The following is a 20,420-nucleotide window of genomic DNA, read 5'->3' as shown; positions in this document are numbered from 1 at the left end:
CGTGTAGGTATGAAATGACATGAAGCCTTCACCTGAGATTGCCCTAAAAATGCCATACTTTTATGACATCATAACTTTCCATAGATTTGTGATGTTATACAGGTAACCTGTTTTAAAGCCCTAGCTTAACGGTGTTATGCTTGAAAGAACCAGAATTGTCTATAATTTACAGAGTCCTTTAATGATTTTTGTGTTTTAAGCATGTCGGAGCTGCACCATGCCAGATCCCAACACTGAGCTGAAAGACTTTTAAAATGTGTGCTTGCAGTGGAGCTGTCTGACCCGGGACAGTATTGGATCTCTCCCCAGTTCCTGGGTCCAGGCACCTGGGAAGCTGTAAAAACCATAGCTGTAGCCCAGCTGCAGGTATGCTTTTAAAAAGTCCCTGGGCACTGGGAACCAGAGACTGGGGAGCCTCTTCCCAAGTCTCTAGGTTCCAGAAATCAGGGAGCTTTAAAAACTGTTGCAGTTGTCACATGACTGGAATCCAGCTAATTTTATGCTATGAACATATGGCATAGAAGGGCAGTTGATTTTAGGGATCCAGCATAAATTCACCAGATCCCAGTTGTGCAAGTAAATGAATGTCTGCCACCAATCTAAAACATAAAAAGGGACGAGGAGGGATGGGGGAAGGAGTTAGGGAAACAAACTCTGATTCTTTTTTCTTTCCTTTTAAACCTATAAAGAGATCTGAATATCTTTTTATTTAATGTGTTTTTAAACTGTGGACATGTTTTATTTGAAAGACTTTCTTGAACTGATGCACAGGAGGCTAGAATGAAACTACTTTATCCAGATTATTTAAAGCTTTTATTTTTTAAAATTTCATATCTATGCCTAATTAACATTTTGAATAAAGGAAAACTTTGTTAAAGATTTAATACCCTTGCCCACTTAGTTACCAGCATACTACATGCACTCTAAGTTGCCATTCCTGGACACCACTCAGAGTTTGCCTTAGGACAATAAAAAAACAAACTTGACATGTATATTTTCAAATTCTAAAACCAAACAAAATATAACATACTACAAAAACATCCTCAACAACTTTCAGACTTCCTATGAAGTACATTGATCATAAAGAGGCAACAAGTAGATAGACAGACAGATTTTTTTTAAGGAGCCCCACTAGTTGGTTTTTTTTAAAGAAATCCTTTGTTTTCTAAACAGGAAATGTCCTGCAAACAAGCACTTTTGGTTCTATTTTAATTAAATAAAAAATCTTGGATGACAAATGCAAAAACACAGATTAATTTATTATTATTCATTTATGCTAACAGAGCATATGATTGAGAAACAACGAATATAACTCCCCCCCACACACAGGCGCTGTCTTTCTAAAAATATTAGTTTATCTGATCAATCCCACCCAGCCCAATCCAATCCATTTCTCTTGCTCTCAGGTAGAAAAGACAAAGGTAATTGTCATCAACAAAGTCTACCATGGGCTGCTTCCTTTTATTTGCTCAGGTTTTAACTTGCAAAGACACTACTTTGATCCCATTAATTTAGCAAAGGGCCCCTCTAGGTTCCCATTGCTTTGGGACTTCCAAAACAGGGCTTCTCACCTGTAGTGTTTGTACAACTGTTGGTAATAGCACCCACTCCAGGATCCTTATTCTCTCCTACTACTTTACCCGCACAGGTATCTGCATGGAGAGCTATTCACCTTCCCTTGGAAAGATTTGTTGCTCTTCTATGATTCTGATCCATACAGAAATACATTGCTACTAAAGATTCACTGCTTAGTAAGGATGCTGATGGTGTTAAGATCTCCACTGGTGTTAGCTTCTGCAAACTGTGCTCACCTTACCCACTCATGTCACTGTATCATAAATGCAGTGATCAGAGTTTTATGAAAGGTAAAACCCAGTTAAGTAAACTTAGCAGTAGCACTGAACACTATTCTTTCAATACCCAAGGACTTTCATAACCTTTGTTTTTGATTTATTGACTATGATAAGACCAATTTGTTTAGCAGTTCTAACTAGTCTCTTAGACTAGGTATAGACATTCAAAAAGGCCAAGGTGAAATCGATCTAAGTTATGCAGTTGTCTGTCAGCAGCGTAGTTTATGTCAGTAGCAAACGGAACACACATTTGCTCTTTAGTTGGGGGTGCAAATCTTAGACTGGGTTCTGTCATTTTTAGACCAGTCTATGTGTGCCAAACTTCTGTTCTGTTACAAGTATAGACCCATTTCCAATCACTTATACTGGCAAAAGTGTAATGTCTGTACCTGACCTGAATCTTTTGCTGTGTTTGATGTATTCAGAACAGTAAGATCAGCAGCAAGGTCCAGGTGTATAAGCACTCATCCCCACATGGAATTCCAGTTCTGTGCCACATAGCAAAACCAATGCCAATACCAGGCAACAAAGAAGAGAGTACACATTTTTATCTAACTCTCATGGTAATGTTAAAAAACAGGCAGTTAACTCCCAGTTGGAGATCACAGCATGTTTCGTATCTTGCTAAATATTCTGGAAGTCTGGAAGCCCCCCACTTCTGGTGCTCCCCAGCTGCTGGGTCCCAGCACCCAATGTCCACAGCTGCTGGACTCCAGACCACATGCTGCCAGGACCCAGAGTTGGGAGCTGCTGGAACTGAGAGTGCCCTCAGCTGCAGGATTCCCAGCCCTAGCTGGGCAGGGTGCACCCCTGCAACTGGGAGCCCATCAGCTAACAAGGCTCCCAACTGTAGGGGAGACCCAGCTACATGTGCAAATTAAAGATCCATAGCCACCAGCTATAAAGTTAGCACACATTTTCAAGGTCTAACTTTATAGCTGGTTGGAGCTTTTTATGGCATGATAGCTGCTTTGCATGCGTAGCTGGTCTCAAGGTAATTGCGTAATTAACCAGTTAATTGTGCGATACCTGTAGCATGTAAAGAGGGCCTCACACTTCTCAGACAACGTATCTACATTTTCATTAATGCGCCGTGGTTCCTGCACATTTAATTTAGTACTTGTATAATCATGTTACTAAATAAATGCACAGTAACTACAGTTACTGCGCAGTAGTGCCGCCAAATGCCTTTTTAGTGACACTACTTCGCAGTAGCCTAATAATACTGCACTGTAGCATATTAGCACTGTTTGTGCTGTGATGTGCTACTGCACAGTATTATTAGGCTACTGCACAGTTAGCATCTTGTGTAGATGCACCCAAAGTCAATGAAATTTAAAACAAGTAGAACCTGCCACTCATTGTTTCTTGTGATGATTTTGAGTAGTATGACAATATGAACAATGCAAGAAACAGAAGGACAAAAATCAGCTTGCTATTTTAGAAATCTGTTCTTGATGGAATTGCAGGTTCTGCAAAATACAAAATAATTGTATAGAAGGGTTTCCCTGGGGCTAACAGCAGTGTTAGTTTCACCTTGCCATAGATTGGTTCTCAAAAGAAATGCCAATACACTTGGGCATTTAAAAAAGTTATAGAAGATCAGTCCTCACCAAAAATGAACAGATTCACATTTCTATTTTAACTGCCTACACTGGAAATCAGTCGTACAGGTACATCTCTCACACTATTCATATTCAACATAAATACAACAAAAAGGGAAATTCTAGTACAGGAACTATAAAATACGTAAGGTTTTTCATTTATACATGCAGCTAAAAAGCCTCCAGTTACACAGTGCTCCTGGTTTTGAGATTAATTGGTATAATTCTAACCTATTTCCTCATGACTGTAAAAGTGCTGGTGACTGGAATCCCACAAGAGATCTATTAATACTTCATGCTGAAATAAATCAGGTGCCATACTACATCCCTATAGTTAAGTGTTTACGCTCGTCAATTCTTAGATCCTTTCTTGTAAATGATAAACAGTTCTAAAAATATATTGTATGAATAGGGATTCTTCAAGAATATTTAATCTTAAAGCAACACAGTTTTGCAATCTGGCCTTATTTTAATAAAAGTACCACCTTACTAATTCTGGGTGGGATTGGTGATGAAAGAGTTACATTTATTCAAGTTTTAAAATGCATGCTTGATTTTTACTATTTACTGTTTATTTTCACTTCCAGCTCAATATCATGAGAATTAGAATTATAAAAGAATACACACACACAATGTTGCGCTGGAAAGATCTGGCTATTTTTTTATGTCACCGCCATCTAATTGATAGAGCCAGCAATTCTCAATGGGGGTTCAAAAAGCTCAATTCTGTTAAGAGGTAAAGGGATCTTTTACTTAAGGTGTGTCTACACAAAAAATTTACTGATATAATTATACTGTTGTAACCATACCAGTACAACTTCCCCATACAGCTGTTAGTCCAGAATAAGAATGTCCATACCAGAGTTATGCAGGCATAACTACAACAGTGTAATTATACCAGTAAATTTTCTTGGGTGGAAAACACTTCAGGCTCATACAGTGAGAACATACACTTGCTTTTAAAGTAGGATGATCTCAGTTCTATTCCCAGGCACCAGTGGGAATTTCCAGGCGGCCCTGATGTACAATTTACAGGCAATTCTGAGGTCACAGACAGACAACAGCATTGTTACTTTAGAGTATGGGTCTGCTGAAAACTACCGACAGCCAAATTTCCTATTTGCCCAAATTTCCTGTAAGCCCTATTTCCAATCTATATACCTGACCAAGATGCCCGTATTAAAGCCAACTGGTTTCCAGAGCAAACACATAACCACAGTCAATAATAATCAGTGCATAAGAATGTTAAATCATATTCTCAGAGAAACATCATATACAGTCTAAAACACAAAATGAAATGACTTCTCTCATATATGACAAATCAACTCAAACTCTGGCAGCTTTCAGCACTTTTCCTCTCCTAAAGTTTGTGGGAAAGAAAAGGTTTGAGCACAAGCAATCTCTGAAAATTCAGCTGGAACTGAAGGGCATTACAATACTGAACAAATTAATTGCTGACACATGTGGGTGCAAAAGACTTGACTCACTTCTGTTGAATCATTTTTTGTTTCCAGTAGGCATGAAACTGGCCTGTCCTTACAGCTTCCCTTTCCTTTTTTTGCCCTAAGACCTCAAAAAGTATGATTTTCCTTCCCAGGTTACTGAGTTGGAAAGATAGAGAAGTTTTACTCTCTAACCACTTCTGCTCTGGTATTCTTCCCATTTCCCCCAGTTTCTTTTCCTCAGAAGCAACAAGGAAAAAAAATGAAACATTTGCAGTTGTACCTGCACTTTATCCCCTTGAGGCCCTCTTATAGATTCTACTTACAATCATATGAAAGTAAGGCTGGAAAGGACCTCACAAAGTCATCTAGTCCAGCCTCCTGCTTAAGGCAGGATCTTCTCCAACTAAACCATCCCATCCAAGTGTCTGTCTAACCTGCTCTTGAAAGCTTCCAAGGATGGAGATTCCACAGCTCCTCTAGGCAGCCTGTCCCAGTGCTTGACCAGCCTCATAGCCAGGAAGTTGCTCCTAATCTCCAACCTACATTTTCCCGGCTGCAGCTTGAGGCTGTTGCTCCTAGTCCTGTCCCCTACGGCCACAGAGAAAAACCAGTCTCCATCTTCTCTATAATCGCCCTTCAGGTATGTGAAGGCTGCTATCAAGTCTCTCCTCAGTCTTCTCTTCTCCACACTAAAAAACTAACTCTTTCAGCCTTTCCTCATAAGCCTCATCTCCTAGGCCCCCAATCATTTTGTTGTTGCTCTATGGTGGACTTTTTCCAAACTGTCTATGCCCCCATTGAAGTGAGGGGCCCCAAACCTGTGGAAGACTGAATCCAGACCAGAGTTAAGGTACAAATCATTGCCACCAAAAGCCCTGAAAATCACAAGTCAGGCCTCAGAATTAAATGGGGGTCATAAAAATAATAGATTCTAAAGCTGCTTTTAGAATTAGTTCACATTTGCATACTTTTTTGGCACCCACAAGGGTGACAAAGTTCCTTTTTAAATTAAAGGAATTCTAAATTAAAGCTGAAGTTCTCAGTTAATAAGATGACTGCAGGTGCCAAGACAAGGAAAATGCCAAATCTCAAGAGACTTGTGCTGGAACTGTGAGAACTGAGAAAGTGATGACCATCATTTTATTCCTTCATATAGAATGGGAGTAGCCAACCTGTGGCACAGGTGCCACAAGTGACATGGGCAGCCTCTGTGTATGGCATGCAGCAGATGGGGGAGGGGACGGGTAGCAGTGGCAGATAGGGCAAGAAGCAGATAGCAAAGTAGTAGCTTGGTCAGGGAGCAAAGGGGAAAAGAGCAGAAAGCTGAGCAGCAAATGGTATAATGGAAAAAGATTGGAATGGCCCTTGGGAAGGGTGTGGGGCTAATTTGTGGCATGCCTGCCAAGAAGGATGGCTCCCACTGATCTAGAATGCAGGGCAGGGTGGCAACCTTAGGGCACCTATGCACATGCGGCGAAGCTGCTCCAACATGCTGTAATTACAGTGCATTGGAGCAGACTGGAACATGACAATTACCAAGTCTGCTGGAGTGTAGTAATTACTCCAGCATCATGTGTATCAGTGTCCCTGTGCTGAAAAATGGCAGCAGGGGCACTTTAACTAAAGCCTGTTCTATGAGCTTTAGTTAAAGTGCCCCCACTGCCACTTTTCAGCACAGGGACACTGATACACATGATGCTCCAGGTGCTTTAATTAGAGCGGCTCGGGGAGCCGCTCTAATTAAAGCACATCTCCCACCCTCTTCCTATCAACTCCTGGAGCATGTGTATAAACACCATTAGAAACTAACTAGTTCAGAGGCATGAGCTTTCCTAGACAACAATCTACTTTGTCAGATGCTAAGGTGCCAGCCTTTCCTACCTTTTGCTTGCCTTCAAACTAACCATGGCTAACTATTTCTCTCCCTCATCTAGTTACACATGCTGTTTTGCCAACCTTATTTTGCAAGAGTGCCTCTGTTTTCACCACTGTAAAGAGACAATGCCCATTATTCCCGATGTTGTTGATACACAACAGGCAGGGCTGATGTCGTAGTATTTCCCATAATCTCACAGAACCAGGGCAGAAGTGCTGCTCCTACTCTTGCATACATGGTGTTCATCACTTTCTTTAAAGAGACAGCAGTGTACCAACTTAATTTAGAAGCGAAAAAAAAAACCTCAGTAAAAACTCTTGTCTATAGTGACTCTTGTCTATAGTGAGGTAGAATATAGTTACTTTTTCATATAGTCACTTTTTTGCTTATTTCCTTCAGAAAGAGTACATTAATCCCATATGGTAGGGGGAAAAGTTTGCTTTTATATTTCCCCCCTAAAGAAAGGAAATATAAAAGATATCCTTCTGATGACAACTCAGATGGTATCAAAGGTCTTCATTTCACTGCAAAGGAACACTCGGCTATGGACAATGATATTTCACAGCTTTCTTTTTCACACGCATGATCTGTGAGAGGCAGCATTCATTCATTCCCCCACTGATTTCCCTAATTCAGGAAGAGGCAAAATATGGCCTATGGGCCGAATCCAGCCCACCAGACAATTCCATGAGGCCTGTGGGGCCCCTCCATAAGCCCTTTCTAAGCCCTGGCCCTCACTGCCCCTCTACAAGCAGGCGCCTCCATGCAGGAGGTGCAGCTCTGGTTGATTAACAACCAACCCCCACCCCGGCGACCCACCCCCAGCCCCAAGCTAAGGGGTGATAGAGACAAGAAGCCTCTGCCTGGCAAAGGCTTTTGCCTGGCCACTCCGATGCTGTTCCCAGACCTCCCTGCCTGCAAGACTGGGAATCCAGGTAAGGGCCCCACAGGGCTGGGGCCAGGGCCAGGGCCAGGGCCTCCTGATGGGGGAAAGAGGGCAGGAGCGGAGGGAGCCACACGCTATGGGGCTGGGTGGGGCTGGCCCTGCATGCTGCCACCACCTCCGGCTGGAGACGGGTGGGAGCTGCATGCTATGAGGCTGGGTGGGGCTGGCCATGCATGCTCCTGCCACTTGTGGCCAGGGACTGGAGTGGGAATGCAGGAGCTGTGCGCTATGGGGCTGGGTGGAGCTGGCCTGGCTCACTGCCATCACATATAGCTGGGAACTTGGGTAGGAGCATTATTGGGCTACGTGGGGCTTGCCCTGCAGGCTGCTACCACCTGTGGCCAGGGACTGCGGAAGAGCTCAGGGAGCTGCATGTTGTAGGCCAGGCAGGGCTGGACCCACTCTCTGCCACCACATGCAGCTCTAGGGACGTGCACACTCCAGGGACTCTGAGAACTTCCACACCCCCACACACTGTGCCCTTGCCCACCCCACCCTCCACCATACCCCCAACACACACAAATACACACCCTCCCACAGCCCCAGACACTCCCTCCCCCACCCCATCATACTCTCCCACACACCCCCACCCTAACCACACACACACACACTCCTCCACATCCACACCCACCCTCTGCTACACACCCCACCTACCACACACACACTCCTCAACCACACCGCCTCCCAAATACACCCCCTTATGCCCTTCACAGACAATATACAAGAGTAAGACTTTATTTTGAGCTATGATGAAATCTCTTCTAGATACACTATGCAAACACACACAAATCAGGACATTTTTTTTTAAATAAAATTAAAATAAGTTATAGTAGATGTTTGATTTTTTTTAGTATATGATTTGGTTTTATTTCCGGTTTCAAGATGGCAACCCCTGCTCCCTAAAGGAATACTTCCAAGGCAAGGTGAGGAACTTCCGGTTGGAAAAGGTCAGGGGTTAGGGGGAAGGACTTCTAGTCCCAAGATGGCAATCAGGGAGCGGGGAACCTGTCTAGGGGCAGGGCTACCCTTGTAGCCCTCAACAGCTCACCAAAATTCATTAAGCAGCCCTCCAGCTAAAATAATTACCAACCCCTGCCTTAATGGCACAGAGCTATATTAATTGGAACCACAAATAACTAAATCAAAGTAACAGGTTCCATAGAGCACCTCTAAAAGGCTACAAATCCCTAAGTATTGCCCATACTACTCATGGGCAACTGGTGCCTCTTGAGTTGGCGGGGGGGGGGACATGCCCCCCCCAACACCAGTCAACTGGGGGGGGGGGGGCCCCCCCACCAGCCAATCTCACTCACCAAAAGCAGCCGTGCCACTTCCAGAAGTCCCACAGCCATTTCGAGAAGTGAAACGGCCACTTTTGCTGGTGGCCCTGCTCCCTGACCGGCGCTCACAGGGAGGGGGCACCGGCACTCCCACCTGCCCACCTTCCCTTCATCTAAATAGGGAGCGCAGCCTGATAGGGGATGCACCAGCACTCTCAGGGGATTCACATGCACCCCCGTGCATCCCCTATGCATTGCCACTGATACTACTAGTATAAATTAGTATACTAACAGGATTATCTTACCAGCTTCCAGGGTGCATGGCTAAGGGAAACAGTAAAGTAAAATTAATAAAGCTGTATATTTAATTATCTGCAAAGATGGTCTGAGGTCACATCCAGACAAGGCTTAAAGGAGCAATTTCTTACCCTGAAATGGTTGTTAACCAGAGCAGGTAGTCCAAGCACATATATGAGAAGAAGGTGTTATTAAAGTAAATTCTAAATGGCAGGAGTAAATATGAAGTAACTAAAGTTAATCTAATAATTAAGTTAGAGCCTCAAGAAAGAAATCAGACCAAAATGCAGTACTTTTGACATTAAACTTCAGTTTGAGATTGGGACCTTTTGGACAGTGAATTAATTGTTTATCCTACTCACACCTGTTGTACCATGATCACATTCCCCTCTCACCCAACAAATGGCTTAAATTCAACACCATGCAAAAATAAAAAATAAGGAAGTTAGTCAGAGAGATTCTAAAGACAAACTAAGTCAATTAACATGCTTAAACTCAATGTGGAAGCAAGTTAAGAAATGAATAGATGTATGGACAGTATGCATATACCTGAACAAAAAAAAAAGCAAACAGCAAAAACCAGCATGGAGATATGGCAAAGTTCAAAATCTACTTGAGCCAAACAGAAACAGCAAATGTTATCAGAATCTTCATACAATTCTAAGATGGCAACACTGAAAAGCTAAGAATTCCATCAGCTAGAAGACTATTCAGTTCTGATCACCTTACCTTAAAAAGGGTAAAGCTAACAGAACAGGATCCAAGACATGCAAAGAAAATGACTGTAAGGAAGGGAAAATGTCTATATGAGAAGAGATTTCAAAATTCAGGACTGCTTATTTAAAAGGAGACACAACAGAATATAAAATATTGAATGTTGTAGAGAAACCACGTGGATGCTGCTCTTTGCCTTTGTAGGTATAAAAGAACAAGAGAACATATGCCATGTTGCCAACTTTCACATTATTATTGCAAGTCTAACAAAAATATGGCATTTTATTTAAATCCCCAGTTCTTTCACAAAAGCAATCACATGAGAATCTCTTTAATTTAAAAACAGTTTTAGGTTGTCATACCTGGGGAGAGAAGCTTTAAAATGTGACTCCAGTGTATCTTAACAGCTCAAGGCAAAGAAAGTAAAACATAATTTGGTATTTTATAAAGGTTTGTGGGTTTTAGATAATTTCAAGATTTTGTTTGTCTGAACATTTGCAGTTGGTAACAATATATATATATTAAAATTAACTCCTGGGACTCCTTGCCCTCAGGAGCAGTGCATGGGGCAGTGATGAGGATGTGGACTTTTAATTTCAAGCAAAAAAACAACAAAAGAAGATTAACATTGCCGCTACTTCTTGTAAGTAGTTGTGTGCTAAGTGCAATTATTAAAACAAAATAAAATTCAGAAAGCAACCTTGTTAGTATTGTTTTCCAAAAAGGATACTTTGTTAACTCTCCTCACATTGCAAAGTAACTTTCAGTTGGGAAGTTTGTTAAATATTCTGCAATTACTTTCAGTATTAAGAGGATATGATGCTCTGCAACATTCAGCTCTCAGCCGTACTGTAGGTAGTAACTTACCCTTTGCTTTTTATTTTTAATATTGAATTAAAGGCTTTGCTTATCAAATCATTGAGTAAGTCTGATAAACTTACATCATATCCACTGTTGCGAATTCCACGCCGTGGTCTCTCCCGAGTAACTAGAAGATCCATCTCAGTTTCTCCTGGGCTAGGACTGTTCAGAGACTGCCTGCTTCTATACACAGAATTCTTCATCTGTTGCCTAGAGCAAATGCAACAAGAAACTATTAAAATGAATGTAAGGAAGAAAAATAAATGACAGAGTGGTCTCCAAATCTAACCTTTATTCTAAAATGATTTTAATTATTAAAAAGTTACTTTTGAATAGAATACCCTTTTGATAACCACAGAACTGCTAAACGCATTCGGTTTTGTTTTCCTTAATTCAAACGCCTAAATTCAAACGTAAAGAGAAGAGGCATCATAAACTAATGAATACCAGTTGAGATATGATCCAGGTGAATACCAGAAACTTTGTAGTTTGTAACAGATGCAATATAAAATAAATAAGTGTAATTAACAGTAAACTACCAAAGTCAGTGGGTGCTGAAGGTGCTAAGAAACTCTGAGTGTAGACAGAAGTAACTTTAGAAATGTTTCCAAGTAAAGTAGGATTGAAAATCTTTCAAAAGCCTCTCATTGCAGCTGCAGAACATGTGTATAGCCCCTGTGGCGCCCTCAGGCTGGAACTATTCAAAACTGCAGTGGCTGAATGAAGACTTTCCAGCCAGGGCGTGCTATATGGGGCTGTAGTGACCTGCAGTTCCACTGCCACCATGGAAAGATAGTGGGGTAGGCAAAGGGAAGTGGAAAGAGGAGAAGGAAAGCAGAGGTTGGGTCAGAGGAGCTTCTGACACTCCAGATGCACTCCTGAACCTCTTCTCTTCTGAAACTCTCTCTAATAAACAGTTATCAACCTGTGGAGTAAAGTCAATGGAGACAACTCTGTGCCACTACTCCCAGCCTTCATAGCACAGTGCATAATCCAGGGTGGAAATGAAGTTAGGTCTGACTTCTATACCATTCCACTGATCTAAAGTTGCAGTTGTGCAATTTTTACACCAACATCTTTTGAACCTCTCAGGATGGAAAGCTAGAGCTTAAGAAGGTAGAAGGAGGAATGGTTAGAGGAGTGCTCCACTCAACTTGCCCTCTGAGGTAACATTCTCTTAAAGTGTATAAATTAAGTGTCCCCAAACTGCACTATGGACAAGGTCAGCTGTAGTTAACACCCAAAGGAGGGCAAAGGTGATGTGGTGCCTATCTTCGAGAAAGGGAGGAAAGTGGATCCGGCAAACTATAGGCTCATCAGCCTGACTTCTATCCCAGGGAAGATCTTAGAAAAGTTTATTAAAGAGGCCATCCTTAATGGACTGGCCGATGCCAACATCCTGAGGGATAGCCAGCATGAGTTTGTTGCGGATAGGTCTTGCTTGACCAATCTCATTTCCTTCTACGACCAGGTGACCTATCACCTGGACAAGGAAGAAGAGATTGATGTCATACATCTTGACTTCAAAAAAGCCTTCAATCTGGTATCCCATGATCACCTCTTGGCAAAACTGGCCAATTGTGGCCTTGGGTCCACCATGATCCGCTGGCTGGGAAATTGGCTCCGTGGTCGGACCCAGAGGGTAGTAATTGATGGAAGTCAATCATCATTGTGCCCTGTGACCAGTGGGGTCCCCCAAGGCTCTGTCCTTGGACCCATACTGTTCAACATCTTCATTAATGATGTGGACATTGGAGTCAGAAGCGGACTAGTCAAGTTCACCGATGACACCAAACTTTGGGGCAAAGCACCCACACCAGAAGACAGGAGGGTGACCTGGACAGGCTCAGCAAATGGACAGACAAGAACCTGATGGTGTTTAACACTGAAAAACGCAAGGTTCTCCACCTTGGGAGGAAAAATCTGCAGCATCCTTATAGGCTCAGCAGTGCTACACTGGCTAGCACTACAAAAGAAAGAGACTTGGGGGTCATCATTGACCACAAGATGAACATGAGCCTGCAATGTGATGCTGCGGCTAGTAAAGCGACCAAAACGTTGGCTTGCATCCATAGATGCTTCTCAAGCAAATCCCGGGACGCCATTCTCCCCTTGTACTCAGCCTTGGTGAGGCCGCAGCTAGAGTACCGCGTCCAGTTTTGGGCCCCACAATTCAAAAACAATGTGGAGAAGCTTGAGAGAGTCCAGAGAAGGGCCATGCGCATGATCAGAGGTCAGGAAAACAGACCTTACAATGACAGGGTGAGAGCTATGGGGCTCTTTAGCCTGGAAAAGCGCAGGCTCAGGGGTGATCTGATGGTCCCCTATAAGTTTATCAGGGGTGAGCACCAGTATCTGTGGGAATGTTTATTCACCAGAGCGCCCCAAGGGATGACGAGGTCGAATGGTTACAAACTACTGCAAGACCAGCTCAGGCTGGACATGAGGAAGAATTTCTTCATTGTCCGAGCCCCCAAGGTCTGGAACAGCCTGCCATTGGAGGTGGTTCAAGCACCTACATGGTACACCTTCAAGAATAAATTGAATGCTTATCTTGCTGGGATCCTATGACCCCAGCTGACTTCCTGCCCTTTGGGCAGGGGGCTGGACTTGATGATCTTCCAAGGTCCCTTCCAGCCCTAATTTCTATGAAATTTATGAAATAAAGATCATCCCTTGGAGGATGGAAAACCAAATGATCACACTATTCTGTAGTTGTTCTGAGTCTCTCCCTTTTCTATTAATCTTTTTTTTCTGTGTTGCTGGAACACTGTAAAACAGAAATAAATCATCCCTTTGGAAACTACACAATACATGCACATGCTTATATTCTATAGCAAGGGTCATCAAGCTGTGGTATATGTCAGTATTCCCTCCTCTGTATGGTAATCACTGATCTTGTAATTATATAGCAGTGTAATTTCCCAGCAGAGTAGCTACATGGTTATTACTGTATAATATACAGTTATTTTTGTCTGCCTAGATAAAATGATCAGACATTTGAAAATTCCAGGGGCCTTACTGGTTCAGGGAATTATAGGAGTTTAGGAATAAACTCCTCTCTAGACATATTATTGAATACTTTTATATTGTATGTATATTATCAACCTTCTTCTGCAGACACAGATATGGAAGCAGACTGGCCCTGAATGTGATCTGGTATGACAATACATATGTTCCAAAATTAGAGGTTTCTAGAACTGTATAATTCTCTTTCAAGGGGACATGTTCTGCAGCTTAATCAACTAGTGGTACATTATCTAGAAGTTTCAAATACATGGCATCTAATACATGTGCATTCTTGATCTGATTACAAACAATTAAGGAAAAAGACCCAGAGCAGTGCATATCATCAGCAGACTTACCACAATTGCCCTGAGATTGCCAATTAGCTGATTTAAAGAAGATTCACTAAAGAGAAGGGAGGTATCAACATAAACAACTAGCATTCAAATAGGTTTGCAAGTGTCTTCTGGGAACGAAAGCAAAATTCTGTGGTGCCCAGAAGACTGAAAGGGATGCAGAGCACAGGCATGTGGATACTTGAACAAACCAAATTATTTAGAGCTATTGTTTTATAAACAAAATTTAAAATGCTGTTTAACACAAATCGGAATATATAAAGGTCAGCTTGAAACATGTCAATAATTCCTTTTTTTTCCTGTTACATTTTGGAAGTGCCATACATTAATGACAGCTTCACAGTTATAACAAGAGGAGAACAGGACTTTTTCCCAGAGCTCTGAAATTTTTATCTTTTTACCTACTCCTAAAGATTATTTAAAACAATTAACTGTATGTGCAGCTTTTTAAAATACAGGTTTTTAATTCCATATCAATACATAGAAAATGATACAAAGCAAAATCTTATTGTTCTGAAGTAGGTATCATTTAAGAGTAATGTTTTTATTATGGAATTATAGTGATAGTAATTAATCTAGTACCTTGCAATATAATTTTCCTGTACTCATCCAGTATCATATTATTGCTCTACAGCATATACTTAGCTGTGCTGTTAGTATGGCAACTGTTTAACTGCTTATTAGTAAGAAAATGTAAGTTTACCTGAGACACAAACATTCCCGAATTTTGGAAATGCATCATATTTTTAGCTCCCATAGTCCATATTTAGTGAAAAGATATCTGTACTCTTCACACAGTCGTGGTTTATTGCTTCAGGTAAAGAGGAAAGGGAAATCATTCCCCAAAGTTTAGTGTACATGCCTTGATGCATTTTTTCATAACCATGAGATACTGAAATAGTCTCTAAGATTTACATAATACATTAGAGAGAATACCTAGAAAAAGAGCACTGCAGGATCTCTTAGTATATCAATTCATGAAAAGAAAATGGTCGGTATTAAAGTTTCATGTGTAAAGTGTTAAACATCCCCCACATCTCTTAGAGTACATAACAAACCCCTAAGACATGGTTTCAGTACTGCACTGTATGTACTGTAAATATTAATGTTCATGTTTCTACATTCCTCAACTATAGTCTCAGGACAGATGGTGCTAATAAAATAGAACTATTGTATCATGCTAATGCTCAATATCTTACCTTTCCTGTGCATATGTAACAATTTGTTCCTCCCTCACTGGAGATCTGTAAAAGAACTGATGCTCTGACCCTCCAGCAAGGACACCAGATACAGTTTAATCAGAATCTTTATTCTTCATTGACCTGTACAACCCTGGGACAAGTCTTCCTGAGCACAGTCTCCTTCAGTCATTTAACTCTCTCCAGGCCCCTGGGTACACAAGCTCATTTGGCTTCAGCAATTGCTTATATTCCAAGACAACCTTTCCTTTAGAATTCCTGTTACAACCTCTCATCTCTGCCCACAGAAGGTAATTGTGGCAGCTATTCTGAATGCAAAGGCCCTTTATTATTGCTCCTTTAAGTACTGATGCTGTTAATTCTATTAGCAAGGCTCCGATCTGAACTAATCAGACAATGAGAACAGAATGGAGATCTCCATCCATGAGGAGTATGAAGAAGAAGAAGAGTATTTGTATATACTCCTTCCCTTTCTACAATAATCTCCTGATGTCATTTTCCTCTGACTACATAAAGGATTACAATGTGGTAAAAAACTACACATAATTTGAGGTGGTGTGACATCTCAGTGGGAGCCCTAAAGAGATACTACCTCAGACAGTCACAATGCCTCCCCACAGATCTCCTGTATGACACAAAAATGGGCATGCTATGCAACTCCTCTGTAGGCCAGCTTGACTGGCAGGTGAGGGGTAAGACTGTTGGGACCTCCTCTCTTTATGGACAGCCTGTGCTTCAGGAAGCACTGATAAAGGACTTAGCAGACAGAAGCATCTGCAACAGCGAGCAGCCTCTGTGCAATGGATCTAAATAGGATGAAGAGGAAATTTGTACCCTTTTTTGTGAATTCTCTTGAGTACAGAGATGAGCATTCTATATTCGTAAATTACTTCCAAGAGCCAACACAGTGCTACACAAACACTGGCTATGTTATATAACCACCTCTTCTCAATTTAAAGAGGAGTTAATTATGCCATAGATTAAATGACTTGTCAAGATCACAGCAATCCACAGAGTACACTTATAGCCTTGCAGACATCATCATCTGCTAAACAAGCTACTGAAATGAATCGACCTTATGATGTTCAGGTAATACTGCTAGGTTTTAAAAAGTTATTTATTTGTAAGGTCCAACTTTGGAAATAATTGCAGGTGTGTGTGGCAGTGCACTGTGTGCGCCTGCCACTTTAAGGGCCTGGAGCTGGCAGCCTCCAGGTGCCTGATGAGGGCAGCCATTTTGAGGCAAGGGCTGCCTATATAAACAAGGCAGTTTGGCTGTAGGAGGTCCAGGCAGCAACATTGCCTGGTTGAAGGGCTGCTGAGAATGACCTGGAGGTAAGGGGGAGCTGCAAGGGGATAGTAAGGAGGCTCCTGGTCCTGGGCATGACCTGAAATTGCACCCTGCCGGGAGTGGGTGGCCTGGTGGGGCTCTCAGTGGTGTGGGAGCCCCCAGGAAATGCCAGGCCAGTTACCACCTGGTGAAAGGTGGGTTGGGGCTCCTTAACTGCCAAGCTCCCACCACTGGGTGGGTAACCCTATGTTTGGAGGGGCCCAGAGGGCGGACCCCAAGAGAGTGATTGTGTACAGGGCATGGTGCTGCGGTTGCCCCTGGGAGAAGGGAGTAGTGGCACGGTGAGGCCCGAGGATAGAGAGAGAGGGGCTAGAGACCCAGCCCGAAGGAGAGAGTACCCTCGACTGGCCCAAGCTAGGGCCAGGACCAGGAGGGTCAAAAGGGTCAGGGACCCACCGCGAGGGACGCCCAAGAGCCGGGGGCCTGGGGTTCCAACTGGCCTGGAGGTGGGCCAGGGCAAGAGGCCGAAGGTCCTGGGGGGACCACACCCAAGAGGGGAAAGTACCGTCGGAGGGGCTAGGTAGCCTGGATGAAGGTGGAGAGGCCGCCCGATAAGAGAGGATCATAGAGGAGTCCTGTATGGATGATTCTGGGGCCCAGTGTGGGGCCGGTAACTATGTGAACACCATGATGCCACCTGCGAGGCTTGGGCTGTGGTATTGGGGAGGTAGGAGCCGCAGAGAGCGCCCCCTGGCATCGGGGCACAAAATGGGTAGCCTCCCGCTTAATTGTCATCTTAATTGTATCAATTAACATCAAAGGTGTGCCAGGCAAGATAGGCGGGCGGTTGCCCAGAGACAGGTAGGCGGGCTGTGGAGATTAGCCCCGAGGTGGCCCCCTGTCACAGTGTGCTTGCAACAAAACAATGGTTTAGAAACTGTTGCACTTTGCCAAAGAGCAGTTTTGGATGCCAACTTTTGGGCCTAAGTCCATTTCTATTCTTTGAGTAAAGGCTATTATCATACTTCCAGTTTAGTTAATTTGAAAAAAATGGCTCACAAAATACATGAAAAATCTACCCTTCAAATATCATTTTTCTTTCCACTTTTTCCTTTCTTACCATGTTACAACATACCGCACGTTCAGGAATTTGCCAGAAATAATCAGTTTTCTTCATGAAACAGGAGACACCAAACAAATGAAATAGCATGTAAAAGATTTTCTTCACCAGTGACAGACATTTCCACTTGAGATAATTGTTCTTCTTATAGTCCATGGGTAATACCAATCCCATAACAAGGATGGAACTTTATATTAAAACTAGCCAATTGCCCGTCAAGAATAAAGGAGGAAGGGGAAGAGGGGCGGGGACAGAGCACCGCCACCCACCAGCCCGAGCCACCGCCTCCTCCCAAGGAGGAGCTTGTCCCGCCGTCCCCCTCCACCAATACCCCACGCCATCGCTGCCTCCAGCATCGCTGGCCTTGCTGCCCTCCCCCGGCTCTGTTCCTCGGGGCAGCAGAGCACCACCATGATGAAAGGGACAGAGCAGCAGGGTGAGCCCAGTGCTACTGGCCTTAGGGGGGCCCCCCACACCCCACCCCATCCCATCCCATCCCCTCCATCCCCACCATCATGGAGGTGCTCCACTCTCTGATTGAATGTTTTACTAACCAATCAGAGTGCTCCAAGAGCATTACAGACAGAAAGACAGATAGACTAAGGTCTTTGTTATATAAGATGCACAAACATCTCACCTGTTTTTAGGCTCTGCAAATGGAGAAGATGCATCTATTTCTGGATCCAAACCATGATCTATTTCTTTCTGAGGTTTTTCATATATCTTTCTTCTTTCTGTCAGCCCCTTATTGTTATCAACCTGAGGAAAATCATAGTACCCTTTCCTCTTGGCTTTCAAGCGCAGCTTGTTGCGATAATGTTCTATGTCAGACTTCTGCTTTAAGGCTTTGTTCACCTAGAAGAAGGCAAAAGGACTTCTAGATAAAAGTAACATGCTGATGAATTATAAACTATGTTTTGAAAGTGTATTTGATGCACAATGTGTATTGCTTTGGATTGTGCCTCTTGGACCACAACACACCATCTGTCAACAGTAGGGAAGTACAAGCGAACGGAGTCACTGTATTTTGTATCATTTGGCAGATGGTTGAATAATTGTAGCCTAATGGAACTCTATACCTCCTAACAGTGACTCCATTTACACCCCCTGAAGAAGAACGCTGAGGATGTCGGCCAATCTTCTTCACAATCAAAAGTAATGTTTGTTTTCAGGGAGGACGGGGTGGGGATGGGGAAGTATTTTATACACTTGAACAAATTGAAGCTCTTCTCCAAAGTCAGTGTAAAAATGTTGAAAGTACCTAGTTTTTGTGTTAAGGCAAATGCCACAAATCTCTTTATGAACTCCACAACGTTCCTGGGTCTTGCTCAGATGATGCACAGCTACTATTCCTTGAAAGAAAATAGGTACTGAATATAAGTTACTGCTCCAGGGAATCAATAGCTGTGACACTTCAGGGCTTAAAGTACAAAACTAAACATGATATTTACCCAAATTTAAATCCTCACACAGTCTGTCATAGTTATTATTTACTGTGGTCTAACCTGAGAGTAATGTTGGGTTTGACCCATAAAGAGACAAGGGCAAGATTCTGGGTGGCCCTCACATGAGCGCTTAGCCTGAAGGGCACAAAAGAAGCCTTCCCCCAACTCCAAGACATTGCACAGATATAAATTCTCTGACCCCCCCCCCCTCAGTAAGTCAGCATGTTTCTATGAACGTTACATAGAAAACGCTTGTAAAATAACATAAATCTCAGAGAAAAAGGGTGGTACTCTGTTAACGGTCTAATTAAGCACCAATTCAAAATCACTTTGGTCCAAGAGGAAAGTAATTGTGCCTAGTATGTAGGCTGAAGCACAGATTGTACAAGGCCTGGCTTAGTTCCTACCCACCTGGCTTTTTGTAGGCAGAAGAGTTTAGTGAACAGAAACCTGGCTCTGACTTAAGAGAGCCTGGTTCAGTTCCCAGCTCAGTGATTTCCTGTATAACTTTGCACAGACGTTCTAAGACATTGTCCCTCCAATCCACATTTTATAAAAGGGAAGTCTTGGGAAAATTAAATCCCTTACTAGCTCCCAGGTATTCGAACAGTGCAGTGCTGGAGTCCACAGACAGACTGACATGGCTCCTTTAGGGCACCATGTATTCATAGATACAGAACCATAGTCTCCACACACTCTGAGCACAATCTGCACTTGTTACAGGATTTTACAAAAGATATGCAGTTGAGTGAAAGGATGCTAGTATTCTTCTTCTCTCTTCACTCTACTTGACTAAAGTCCAGTATATTGTCAAGGAAAATACATGTGAAACACTATCAATTGGCCCTTACCTCCCCATTAATGATGGCAGATTCCTGGCTCCTATCTGATGCAGCATGGACAGGAGGCAATGCCACAGGTTTTATAGCAATCAGTTGTACAGATCCAGAAGATGTGTCGAAGGGATCAATGGCAGACTTAGCAATGCTGTTATCAAAGAGAATGCCTCCTTCCTCTTCATCACTTATGGGCACTAAAGCACATTACGTTTATTCAGTATATGATCTAAATTATTTTATTGCAGGTACACAAGAAAACTAAGTGAACACAGGCAATAGCTTAATACT

The 20,420-nt window shown here is 42.8% G+C and overlaps 1 protein-coding gene across 1 annotated transcript in view; it reads right to left on the bottom strand.

The window, feature by feature from the left end:
• Positions 1 to 20,420, bottom strand: part of KIAA1549L (KIAA1549 like) — a 250,006-nt gene that overhangs the window by 47,990 nt on the left and 181,596 nt on the right. The window contains exons 15-17 of the mRNA XM_025215928.1: positions 20,145 to 20,326; positions 18,486 to 18,703; positions 10,957 to 11,086 (exon numbers count right to left, since the gene is read on the bottom strand). Of these exons, the coding sequence (XP_025071713.1) occupies positions 10,957 to 11,086; positions 18,486 to 18,703; positions 20,145 to 20,326 (530 nt within the window). The remainder of the gene's footprint in view (positions 1 to 10,956; positions 11,087 to 18,485; positions 18,704 to 20,144; positions 20,327 to 20,420) is intronic.

This window comes from Alligator sinensis, unplaced genomic scaffold (genome assembly GCF_000455745.1).
Source record: "Alligator sinensis unplaced genomic scaffold, ASM45574v1 scaffold57_1, whole genome shotgun sequence".
Classification (NCBI taxonomy): Eukaryota; Metazoa; Chordata; order Crocodylia; family Alligatoridae; genus Alligator; species Alligator sinensis.
Note: the sequence above shows the minus strand (reverse complement) of the source record. Positions and strands in the feature narration are given on the sequence as shown.